This window comes from Danio rerio, chromosome 9 (assembly GCF_049306965.1).
Source record: "Danio rerio strain Tuebingen ecotype United States chromosome 9, GRCz12tu, whole genome shotgun sequence".
In the NCBI taxonomy this organism is placed as follows: Eukaryota; Metazoa; Chordata; class Actinopteri; order Cypriniformes; family Danionidae; genus Danio; species Danio rerio.
In genome coordinates this window covers 47,770,001-47,782,856 of record NC_133184.1, presented here as the reverse complement: position 1 = coordinate 47,782,856, position 12,856 = coordinate 47,770,001, and the positions used below count along the sequence as shown (strand labels likewise).

The following is a 12,856-nucleotide window of genomic DNA, read 5'->3' as shown; positions in this document are numbered from 1 at the left end:
TATATATATATATATATATATATTATAAAAAAAAGAAAATTAAAAATGTGTGTGTATACTTACATCTTATATGTATGTATGCATATATGCAGTGCAGTACATACACACATAGGGGGAGTACCACTGTTACTGTTTCACTCCTTTGTGTATGTCTATGTGGATTTACGTATACTTTATGTGTGTACTGTTTGTATACACACACACACACATTAGTGCCACTGTAACAGACAATAATTAAAACAGTTGTTTATAGTTGTACATATTTAATATAATTGCACATGGCATAAAATTATGTTATATTATAAACAATAAAAATTTATATAAATAATAAGTTATTTGTAATATATTATTAATATAATATAAATATATTAGTAAAAAATGTACTTTTTTATTATTTGGTTTTATTTACATTTTGACTATTATAGTAATTAACTTTATGTAAATTTAAACTTCAAACTCTGAAATACGTTTTGAAATATATTGTGGTTTATAATTTGCTATATTATTTTAATATATTGTATATTTTTATATATATAATTTAAAAAATTGTAATTTATGCTATTTTAGCCATAATTTATGTTTTTTTTTTCTTTATTTTATTTTATTTTATTTTATAGGCATTCACTTCATGCCTTGTTTACATTGTAACTTCATTTGAAATATATTTTGGCTGAAATTAGCCATATTTTATCATTTTGTATGTTTTTTTTTGTAAATTATTATATTAGGCAGAATTGTATGTTTTTAATAAGATTTCTTTTTAATATTTTCTGTTATTATTTTATAGACATTAACTTCATGTTATTTCAAACTTGTATGGCTTTCTAAAACTACAAGGAGGTATATTTAAGAGGTTTCAAATTCTCGTTTGGCTTTTATTAAATAGACAAAGAAAAAACTCAATGTGCTCAAAACTGTTTATTAACTTTTATCAAAAATATTATCTAATTTTATCTATAAAAGGAGACAGGTTTGCTCTTTTTAAAGCTGACAATATACAATACAAAATAACTAATATTATTGTGGATCAAAGCTAAACGCAGCTCTGCAAACAGTGAAGCTGTGGTCACACTGGACTTTTCACCCTGTAGACTTCCATTCAAATGCATGGAAACACAGCTGACCGGAAACTCAAGCTCTTGCGACAAGTTTCACAGTTCAATGTGTTGCAAAGTTCAAGCTTGGTGAACTCTGACCTGTGAAATCGCACCACGTGACTGCATGATACCAATCGAAGATCAAAAAATGACCTCTTTAAACAGAAATTTAAAATATGGAGCAATTGCTTGCTTTTTTAATAGTTTAATCATCTTGTTTAATCCCGCCTTAATAATTACTTATAATTTCTCATGCTCAAACTCTAGTGTGACCGTGGCTTAACATGCCAATTTCATCAGAGCCCTAAAAGAATAGGTGAATAAATGCAGTCTTTTATTAGCATGAAAGCTCAATGTGATTTTGTTTGTGCAGCTCCTGTAAAGTCGGTGTGCTTAACGTTTAATCGCTGCTTTTTAAAGTGAACAGGAGGTGGGCACTTGTGCTTGACGAGATCATTTAAGTCCAGCTCTTTTTCTTCTTAATGGGCAGCAGGGGTTTGAAACCCACTGCATGTTCCTGCAATCAAACTGAAATATTCATCAGCTGTATAAAGTGCTGTCCAAAACTGCAGCTCTCTGCCAATTAACAGGCTGTGTTTATGTGAACGTCCTTCCTGAGGCTTTAGACCAGCTATACCAGGACACCATTACATCATGTCTTGTTGTTTAAAATAGATATTAAAATAGGAATTTACATTAAAATGTTTAATGTGGGAAAGTTGTGTCAATTTGTTTTGAACAGAGGTTTAGCAACATATGCATTAAATGCATCAGAGCATGGCCTTGGTAATTATTGGAGACTTCTATCAAAAAAACATTTTAAATTCTTACAAAACCCAAAAATGTAATGCATATTTCTTGATGAATTTAAATAATTTAACCCAGATGTAATTATTTAATCTTTCTACTAACTGCATCACCAAAAGCCACTTTTAGGTGCTGATTAAAATAAAGTTATTGAAAAAGTGAATGAATTTAAGTGTCTCTGCATAACTCTAGACATTAATTTAAAATGTGATAGTCATGTTAAAAATATATGTAAGACTGTTCAGCCAAGTCTAAACTGTTTTAATTTTTTTTAGAAGATTTTTAACATATCAAACTGCAAAATTAAACATGCACAAAATTATATTCCCTAACTTATTGCATCGTGGTCACAAGCTTCTTTAACTACATTGAAGCCTATTAACTTGATATATATAAACAAGCAATTACAATTATGGACTTAAAGTCTATGTGATAGCATCATTGTGATGTTTTATGTAAACATAACCTTTATAGTTTAGTTAAATTAAATGATCTTAAATTGGTTTTTAAATGTTTAAATAATTATTTTCCAATGGTGGTTTCTGATCTAATCAGTGGGCATCAAACCTCTTACAGTCACACGGGCAACGGCTATTGGTAACTGTCTTGTTCCAAAGTGTAAGACCTCTTTTGGTCAATCTGTCTTCTCTGTTAAGGGAACCAAATTGTGGATTGATTTATCTGTTAGCCTAAAATTAGAAAGTAGTAAACATATTTTTATTAGTGTTCTTAAAAAGTGGTTAAAAGCAAAACAGCAGTGTTTGCACAAATAGTTGACTATTATTTTGTCTGATCATGCCGCCTTTGCTTTTGCTTTTTAGTAACTGTATGTAAAGAATTATAATGTTGTGTATACAGTTGAAATCAGAATTATGATTTCATAACCCCCTCCCCCCATTTGATTTTTATTATTATTATTATTTTTTTTTTTATTATTTCCCAATTAATGTTTAACAGAGCAAGAAATATTTCACAGTATGTCTGATATAATTTTTTTCTTCTGGAGAAAGTCTTATTTGTTTTATTTCCACTAGAATAAAAGCAGTTAAAAAAAAAAAAAAAAAAAAAAAACATTTTAAGCCCCTTTAAGCTATATATTTTTTCTCGATAATCTACAGACGAACTATCGTTATACTGATTACCCTAACCTGCCTAGTTAACCTAGTTAAGCTTTAAATGTCTCTTTAAGCTGTATAGAAAAAGTCTTGAAAAATATCTAGTAAAATATTATTTACTGTCATCATGGCAAAGATAATATAAATCTGTTATTAGAGATGAGTTATTAAAACTATTATGTTTAGAAATGTGTTGAAAAAAAATCTTCTCTCCATTAAACAGAATTTGGGGGAACAAATAAATGGGGCTAATAATTCGAGGGGGCTAATAATTTTGACTTCAACTGTATGTATCTATTTTATTTAAATTTTGTTGAGCCTTCTGTGGACAGGTGTTGAGAATTAGAAAGTCTGCTAAAACACTTGGTTGTCCAGTGTAATTGTGATATCAAACAAACAAACAAACAAAATATATATATATTATTCTGGAGAAAGTCTCATTTATTTAAGTTTTACTGGAATAAAAGCAGTTTTTAATAAATAAGTAAAAACTATAAAATTGTTAAAGGTAAATATTATTAGCCCCTTAAGAAACTTGTTTTTTGATTGGCTGCACTCAAAAAAATAACTTATTGGATAAACTGAATTTAATTGAGGGCAGGATTTCCACCCAATACATTTGTTTAGCACCAACTACAAAACAACTATTTACACAATTAAATGCAATTGAGTTGGTCCAACATGATTTTATCAAATAAAAGTTTAAATACATTTGTGTTTGTATTTAACTAACTCAAAGGTCTGATAATACCTTGTATGCCTATTAATGTAACATATATCAAAGTCTTTTAGTCTTTTTTGAAGTTATCCTAAATGAACTAAGAGACATTTAAGCATATTTCATGGGTTTCATATACCCATTGATACTGATCTCAGAACTAATTTTAGGACAGTTATTGCTCACTGAGCAAAGCAACAAGCTGCCTTTTTACTAATAAAGCTGCCAACACTTGCTTCTGCAAGGTGGCAATGTCAAAACTAAAAGCATTACTTGAAAAAAAAAGATCTTTAAACTAAAATGAAGGTTAAACTCCCAATAAGTTTTTCTATTAACTTTAAACACCTAAGATTACTTTTATTTTCATAATTTCTCTCTCTTTCAAAAGAGAGAAAAGCATGCTTGGAACTGCAAATCCCCTAACAAGGTAGTTGGACCATCACAGCTCCTTATTGTTGTCCTTACACAAAACGCTTAAGTTAGCTTAATGGTTTACAAATTTAAGTGGACTAAACATAAAACAAATATATTGGCTAAAGAAATTACAAGAGTGGTGTTGTTTCAGCTCATTTTAAACAGGTAGTTTGAACAAGCAACAGTGAATTTATTTTTTTATTATTATTATTTTTTTGTGGTGTACAGAACAAACCCGAAGTCCTTTAAGTATATTGCAAAATTAGTAATTAAATATAATGTAGTGCCACTATGGCAAAAACAAAAGAAATAAGTTATTAGAAATGAGTTCAAATTGTTCAAAATTGATTGAAAAAATCATTAAAATTTGTCTTAAAAGCCACAATTTCTTATGTTTTAAATAGTCTAAATCTAGTCTAAAAGCATAACAAGTGAAGCTTTTGTCCATGATTTGTTGAAATGTGAAGCATTTTCTATAAATACAGTAGTCAACATTAGAAGTGGATCAGTAGCTTTCATCAAAGTTATCCAAAAACTATTGAACAGCATCCGTTCTTGTCCTAGGGCAATCCTGAAAAAACATTTTTGATTCACTTTGAATGTTGACTACTGTGTTGTCCTTTCTAGTGTTTTGCAATGCATTGAGTGCCATCTGCTGGTTATATATGTAACTGCATGATAGATAAAAACCTGTTCCTCTTTATTAAGAAGGAAACATTGTTTTAAAGATTTAGCTGTTCATTTCCACAAGTCTTCCTCCAAACTTAAATTTACTGAAAGGTAATAATGTCTGTTTTTGACTTTCTCTCTCTGTCTCTCTCTCTCTCTCTCTCTCTCTCTCTCTCTCTCTCTGAGCAGCAAGCTCTCCTATTGGAGCAGCAGAGAATTCACCAGCTGAGGAACTATCAGGCGTCCATGGAGGCGGCCGGACTGTCCGTGTCTTTTCCAGTCCATCGGCCTCTTTCCAGAGCACAATCATCCCCGGCCTCTGCCACATTTCCCATCGTGGTGCAGGAACCTCCGGCCAAACCACGCTTTACTACCGGTCAGTCATTAGATAAGATGCTCTGTTGCACTGCTTTCATATGTGACCCTAAACCACAAAACCAGTCATATTGGTAGTTTATTTATTTATTTATTTAGTTTATTTATTTATTTATTTTACATTTTTGTTTTTTATTTTAATTATATATATATATATATATATATATATATATATATATATATATATTTTTTTTTTTTTTAAAGAAATTTATTTGTTCTGTCCACATGGTGACCTCGTTTGAAATATATTTTGGATGAAATTAGGTATAATTATAGGCATATAACAGGTATATTTACCTATATAGGAATACTAGGTTATACATTTACTTTATTGTCAGTTTAAAGCGACAGTCCACCCCAAAATGAAAACTAAATTATTAGTTCACTATGTTACAAACCTGGGCAGCATGGTGTCTCAGTGGTTGGCACTGTCATCTCACTGCAAGAAGGTCGCTGGTAAATTGGCCGTGAGGTGTGTGTGTGAGAATGTGAGAGTGTATGGGTGTTTCCCAGTGCTGGGTTGCAGCTGGAAGGGCATCCACTGTGTAAAACATATGCTGGATATCTTGGCGTTTCATTCTGCTGTGGTGACCCTTGATGAATTAAGGGACTAAGCCGAAGGTAAAGGAATGAATAAATGTTCTAAACCTGTATCCTTTTCTTAAGAAATGGTATTTTGATTTAGATTTTTTTAAACGCAGCTCTGCAAACAGAAATGAGTTTTGTCAGAGTTTCTGGATTAAATGCTCAGTTGTATTGCTGTCATATGTGACCATGGACAAAAAAAAAACAGTCATATAGATAGAAAAACAAAAACTTTGACTTCATGCTGACTTAAAAGTGTGTATTTGTCTTTGTACAGGTCTGGTGTACGACACACTGATGCAGAAACACCAGTGCATGTGTGGAAACAGTAACATCCACCCGGAGCACGCCGGACGCATCCAGAGCATCTGGTCACGACTGCAGGAAACTGGCCTGCGTGGACAGTGTGAGGTAATACTCGCTGTTTTATGTTCTAATGCTGACTCCATTTGATCTTTCTGCACCAAACTGATGACAGCTGGGCACTGTAGTGCGATTAAGAACGTTTCAGTCTATAGAGGGCGCTGTGGAGCCATCACAAACACAGCCACATCGCCCCGTTGATGAAACTTTATGAATAAACCTAAGCCTTTTGCTCAAGGAAAAAAGGGGGTGTGAGATTGATTCGAGTGCATTCGAGGGAAAATCAGGCTGGGAGAGAAGCAGACAACTTTTACATTAGAACAGAGGAGACAAAAAAAGTCTGAAGACCGCTCACAAAAATTTAAATAAAATGTAAAAAAAAAAAATATTAGAAATTCTTAGTTCGTGTTTTCTGCCACTTTTTTTGCTTTCCTTTTTTTTAATGGTAGCACCACATAAAGGGACAATTCACTCAATAATGAACACTATTTACACACCCTCAAGTGGTTATAAACTTTTATGAGTTTCTTCATGCTGTTTAACCCAAAAGAAGATATTTTGAAGAAAGCTGAAAACCTATAACCATTGACTTCCATAGTAGGAAAAAAAGAGCGTTTAAATTCAATGGTTACAGGTTTTAAACATACTTCAAAATATCTTCTTTTTTTGTTCAAGAGTAGAAAGAAACTCACAAAGGAGAGTAATATAGAATGTTTATTTTTGGGTAAACTAAAATCTTTCCAGCAGGATCTGAGATCAGTCAAAGAAGCAGTATTGTTAATTATTATTGTTAAGAGTTGTGAAATGTTGCCACTATCAATTTGAACAACAATAATTTTTATGTCTGCACAAAACTCCATACAAAAAAAAGCACCGCATTTTGTTTATTTGTTAAAAATTAATAATAATGTTCATTGTAATAGTGTTCATTTTCTTGTTTAGACGCATTGTTTTGCTTTATAATACACACTATACATATAATGTAAAATAAATATTGTCCCCAACTGTGGATGACTTTTAGTCTCGATTAAAATTGTACCTTTTTAGTTGAGCTTTTAGAGTCAATTGAAGAGATCAGGTTTTCAATGTTAAATTATTGAAAGAAGGTGAAAGTAAGGGCCAATTGGAGGAGGCTCATTCATTATCCTTGTGCTGCAGATGGTCTGTTTAACTGTATTCTCACTAGTGAAGCATTCAGTTTTTTCTCTTACTAAGTCGCCATGTTAATAGCAAATACGCCAAAGTGCGACACAACTGACTCTTAAAGGGAATGGGAGAGGAGACTCTGACTGGTTTATTCTCAAAACACACTCAGAACTCATTAAGAAAATAAGCTCAACCCTGTTAGACCATGTGCCGCATCACACAGCGTATTTTTCCGTTCTTAAAATTGCAAAAGTGGATTCAGACATACCCTCAATGTTTGTGTGCCATGCGCTTTAGACTTTGGGTCTAGATCGTTAAAATAGAACCCTATGTGTTTTACTTGTCTTGAAAATGCTTCTTGATTTAAGAATTGTTAGATTTTCCTACTCTAAGTAGGAAAAGCTATTTTTGCAGTGGAAACTTGAGGCCGCAAATAGACTGACTGAAGTCCAAGTCGAGTCTTTTTTGTTTGTTTGTCAAGCAAGTCTAAAGTCAAAATTTTGCGACTTAAGTCTGACTGAAGTCTGGTCATGTGACTGGAATCCCCCACGTCTGCTTTTGACTCCCAAAGTGGAAGCTTGGTTTATTTGCATTTTCATTAATTCATTTCCTTTGGGTTAGTCCCTTTAATCATCAGCGGTCGCCACAGCAGAATGAACCGCCAACTTATCCAGCATATGTTTTACACAGCGGATGCCCTTCCAGCTGCAACCAACCACTGGGAAACACCTATACACTACAGTCAATTTAGTTTATTCAATTCACCTATAGTGCATGTCTTTGGACTGTTGGGGAAACCGAAGCACCCGGAGGAAACTCATGCCAACACAGGGAGAACACGCAAACTCCACAGTGAAATGCCAACTGACCCAGCCAGAACTCAACCCAGCGACCTTCTTGCTGTGAGGCAACAGTGCTAACCAATGAGTCACCTCTTTTTAAAAAAGACCACGCTAAAAATATGTTGTCACCTGCGTCTGCAGCAAATTTTCATTCTATGCAAACTACACATGCTTCAAGACATGAATAAGATGATTCCACTCCGTTTTATTTTGCAAACTCAAAAAACCCCTTTTCCTCCCCAAAATGGGCGCAGAATCCCCGGCTGTGCCTGCTTATCTGGTCCTCCACCTGCTGAGGGCAATTCCTGAGCTCTGTCATCATCTGGAGCGCTGATCACTGCCGCCTTAATGGCCCTCGCTGGATCTAATCTCTCCTGCCACGCTGGCTCCATTGCGTCAGGCCTGTTAGAGTCAGTCGCGTAGCTGCAGTCTCTGTTTTCCTCCAAACAAACAAGTAAACAAGCACGACAATGGCGCACCCACCCACCCGCTCTCGCCCGCATGCGCTCCTTGGTGGGGATGTTTATTGTTCTGGGAGATGGAAACAGTGAATTGGGCCTCAATTAAAGGCAGTCATGCCTCTTAATACCCCCTAATCTACAGCAGGGGGGCCCTTAAAGAGTGTAGGGTTGTTTTAAGCTGCCGCCAGCCTGCACCGGACCCCCGCGGGCCCCTCTTTAACTGGCCCTGCTGTTAAATCCGAGATGTAGTACGTCCTGTTGCAGGTGTCACCTCCACTGAAAACCTCCCCAAAACGCTTCCACAGGTGGGCCGGTGGACCGATTCGCCTCCCTCTCTGATGGGTTTGTGCCTCGGAGGCCAGAGCTATTAAACAAAAAATGACATTATTGCAAATCCAGCAGCTCCGGCACCTCCAAGGGCCCACGGCTTTGTTCTGCAGACATGTGGGGCCTGGTTTGGAGTGGGAGGTGGATGTGGGGGTCTGTTTCAGCTCTGGTAGGACAGCTGAAAAAAAATGTAGGATAGATGGTGTGCAGGAAATTCTGTTGATCGTGTGGTTGATGAAACAGTAAAACGTTCAATTCAGTTCATCTTTATTTCTATAACGCTTTTTACAAGGCAGATTGTGTCACAGCAGCTTGAAGAAAATAGATGAGAGTTTATGCAGCTTACTATTTTAGATAGCATTCAAGCATATCAGACAGACAGAAGAGAGTTGTGGAATGTTGGTGTAGATCTGGTTAAATTAAAACGGATTAACCTCAGTTTTTTTTGTGTCACTGTTGAAGTTTATTTCAGTTTAAAACAAATATCACCGTTGAATACAAAAATCACCATTGAATACATCTCGGCAATACATACAGTGCTAAATACATGCAGATCTGCTTATCAGTTGATTTTAACCCTCTGGGGTCTGAGGGTGTTTTGGGGCTCTGGAGAAGTTTTGACATGCACTGACGTTTGTGTTGTTTTCAGTATCTTAAAAACATATTAATGGCTAAAGTGTGATAACACTGTAAACAGCACAATTTGGGCTACAATAATACCTAAGCAGCATGCTTGTCTGTGTTTGTGTTTTTGAGAAAGAAACATTTATGCATGGTTAGTGAAATCTTACATTTTGAAGTCACTGAAACAAGGCCGTGAAACACACAGAGAACATTTGTGCACAAGACTTTTGAGAACTGGATCTGGTAGTCTAGTGTTTTTGCTTCAAAATGATGTTACTTTATCAAGCAATGTTTGTTTTCAACTTGCATAGCTGCGTTTAAAAGTAGACAATTTAAGCTTTTTAGAAATACATGTCTCATCTGTGTGAGTTTTGTATTCACGGAGTTTCAGCGCATTTTACTGATACACTTCTCAGCAGTTCACGGAGAGAGAAAAGACAGAATGCCTACACTGTTTGTTTTCCTTATTTTGCAAAAGCACACACGTTTGTTGTTGTTGTGAGTGTACACAACAAAAAGTAGACACATAACAGATTTGATTGATGTATTGATCTTATGTGTACGATCAAAACTGAAAGTGTAATTTAAGTTCATTTCAGCAGTTTGACAACACTACTGGTCAAAACGCAGGTACACGGTCTTCGACCCCAGAGGGTTAAGAAAGACATTTTTGTAAACATTTGTTATCTTCAAAAATCAATGTTTTTGGACAGACTTGGCTTATGCTGTATAATTTACATTGTTAACCAATTGAAAATGTATTTTTAAAAATTTAAAATGTAAATTGTAGCTTTTTAACAAACAATAACAAAATGTTGAAATATAAATATTTAAATATTTAAATAAAAATAGTAAAACAAAGAAATACACTTACATAAAAAAGTATGTATATGTAATGTATATGTATATTTAATGTATTTCTACAGAAATGTCCCAGTATTTCTTTGTTGTAATAAGGATATCTCAATTAACCCCAAAAAAGCCAAAGCAAAGCAAACACTGCCAGTTTCTTTGGCATAAATGCAGCACTACAAATATAAAAATCGACTTAGACCTGATTTATAATGATTTTTTCAGCTGTAGTTTGAAACTTACACTGAGAAAATGCTTTTACCTAAGGACTTATTTTGCTGTCGCCATCTTGTGGTGGAACGTCAGCCGTCACTTTCTTTGGACCGCTCAGACAGGCTAATGGCTGCCGATGCTCTGAATACGAAATTTTTTAATCCGAAGTATTATTTTGATTACTTTGATTAAAAGATTATTTACATTCTTTGTGATTATTTTGCGTTTAATTAAGAATTTGGCAGGATTGCAAATATTTGCGACTTTTTGCTGATTTTACATAGGATTCAGCGATTGCGGCCTGGTATGTTATACACAAATAAATAAAAAAGACTTTAATAAATAAAAAAAAAGAATTGTAAAATGAATGAAAGTGTTTTTGGTGCAATTATCTCTTTGTCATTGGCCCATAAACATTTCATAACTGTAACAAAAGGCAATTCAACCATAACTTAATGTTACAACAGCTATCATAACATTATCAATATTTGGCTCATTTTTAGATTCTAGGAAGCTATAAAAATGTAAAACAGGAAATGCGTACAATTATTTTTCTTTACATCTCTCAAAATAGTCTGTCTGCCTGTCTGTCTGTCTGTCTGTCTATTTTTGAGAAAATTATTCAAATTTGTGAACAAACAACTTAATATTTTAGATCCATCTGTAACATATTTCTTAATAAAAAAATAATCAGGGTGAGGCAGTGGTGCAGTAGGTAGTGCTATCGCCTCACAGCAAGAAGGTTGCTGGGTCGCTGGTTCGAACCTCGGCTCAGTTGGTGTTTCTGTGTGGAGCTTGCATGTTCTCCCTGCGTTCGCATGGGTTTCCTCCGTGTGCTCCGGTTTCCCCCACAGTCCAAAGACATGCGGCACAGGTGAATTGGGTAAGCTAAATTGTCCGTAGTTTACGAGTGTGTGTGTGAATGAGTGTGTGGATGTTCCCAGAGATAGGTTGCGACTGGAAGGGCATCCGCTGCGTAAAAACTTGCTGGATAAGTTGGTGGTTCATTCCACTGTGGCGACCCCGGATTAATAAAGAGACTTAGCCGACAAGAAAATGAATGAATGAATGAAAAAAATAATCAAGCATCAAATCATCTTGTTTGAAGGATTCTGAAAGTGTGTGGCTGGAAAATGTCACTTTTCATGACAAGCGTTAGTTACATTTTAAACATCTTTTAAAAGAAAACAGTTTTGTTTAATTCATAGTAAGTTTTGGTTCAAACAGATTTACCCATGGTCAGCATAAAATACTTACAAATAAATGTAATAGAAATGTTACAAAAAGAAATATGAAAAGATGAACTATAGTATCTAGCTGGATATATTCAATTTGAAGTTTCAACACATGTTTCAGTTGATACTTGATAGCTGAATCTCCAATTTATCCACTTCAAAATGAATGTATCATCTTCCTTAGCTCTTAAGTCATTCTGTTTTATTATTATTTTTATTTGTTTATTTTTTTGCAGTGTATTCGAGGCAGGAAAGCCACTCTGGAAGAGCTCCAGACAGTCCACTCTGAGGCCCATGTGCTGCTTTATGGAACCAACCCTCTCAGACAGAAACTGGACAGTAAGAGAACACACACACACACACACACACACACACACACACACACCTGAATCAGAATGAGGGTTGTGAATGAGCGCTTTGTTATATATCTCTCTCTGCGACATTTGGAGGCTGATGATGGCCCTCTCAGTTATTAGCTCTACGCCTGGACTTGTGCAATTATCCACATTATTTACGCTTCTGCAGCCAGATCCGCCTTACAGCATGTTTCCTAAACGCTGCAGTTTGTTTCATTTCCTGTTTTGGCCCGTCATCATTCCCTCTCCGACCTAAACTCCCCAGCGTTCGGCCCACTCTCCGCTTTCATCAGTCATGGCCTTGATCTGAATCTGCCCCTGAGCTGTCCGTCAAAAGCGTCACCTCTCTGCCAATAACAACCACACATGCAGTTTTCCATGACTTCAGCTCCGGCCCCCTCATGCAGCCATCAAACACATGCTTAAAGGACATGCCTGCTCGCACATGCACACGCACGCATGCATACATGCACACAAATATACATAAACACGCATATGCATACTAGCATGTACACACACATGCATTATGCATGCATGCATATACATACAAACATGCACACACATGCATACATACACACATGCATATACAGACATGCATGCATACATCGATATATACGTGCACACATACATACATATACACTTGCATATATACACATG

General features: G+C 35.1%; 1 protein-coding gene across 3 annotated transcripts in view; it reads left to right on the top strand.

The window, feature by feature from the left end:
- Nucleotides 1–12,856, top strand: part of hdac4 (histone deacetylase 4) — a 399,927-nt gene that overhangs the window by 306,334 nt on the left and 80,737 nt on the right. For all 3 annotated transcript variants that reach the window (XR_012385010.1, XM_005172529.6, NM_001039358.2), the window contains 3 exon segments: nt 5,010–5,196; nt 6,058–6,191; nt 12,080–12,182. Coding sequence is in view for 2 of the 3 variants with exons in the window: in XM_005172529.6 (XP_005172586.1) it covers nt 5,010–5,196; nt 6,058–6,191; nt 12,080–12,182 (424 nt within the window). In the remaining variant the exon portion in view is untranslated.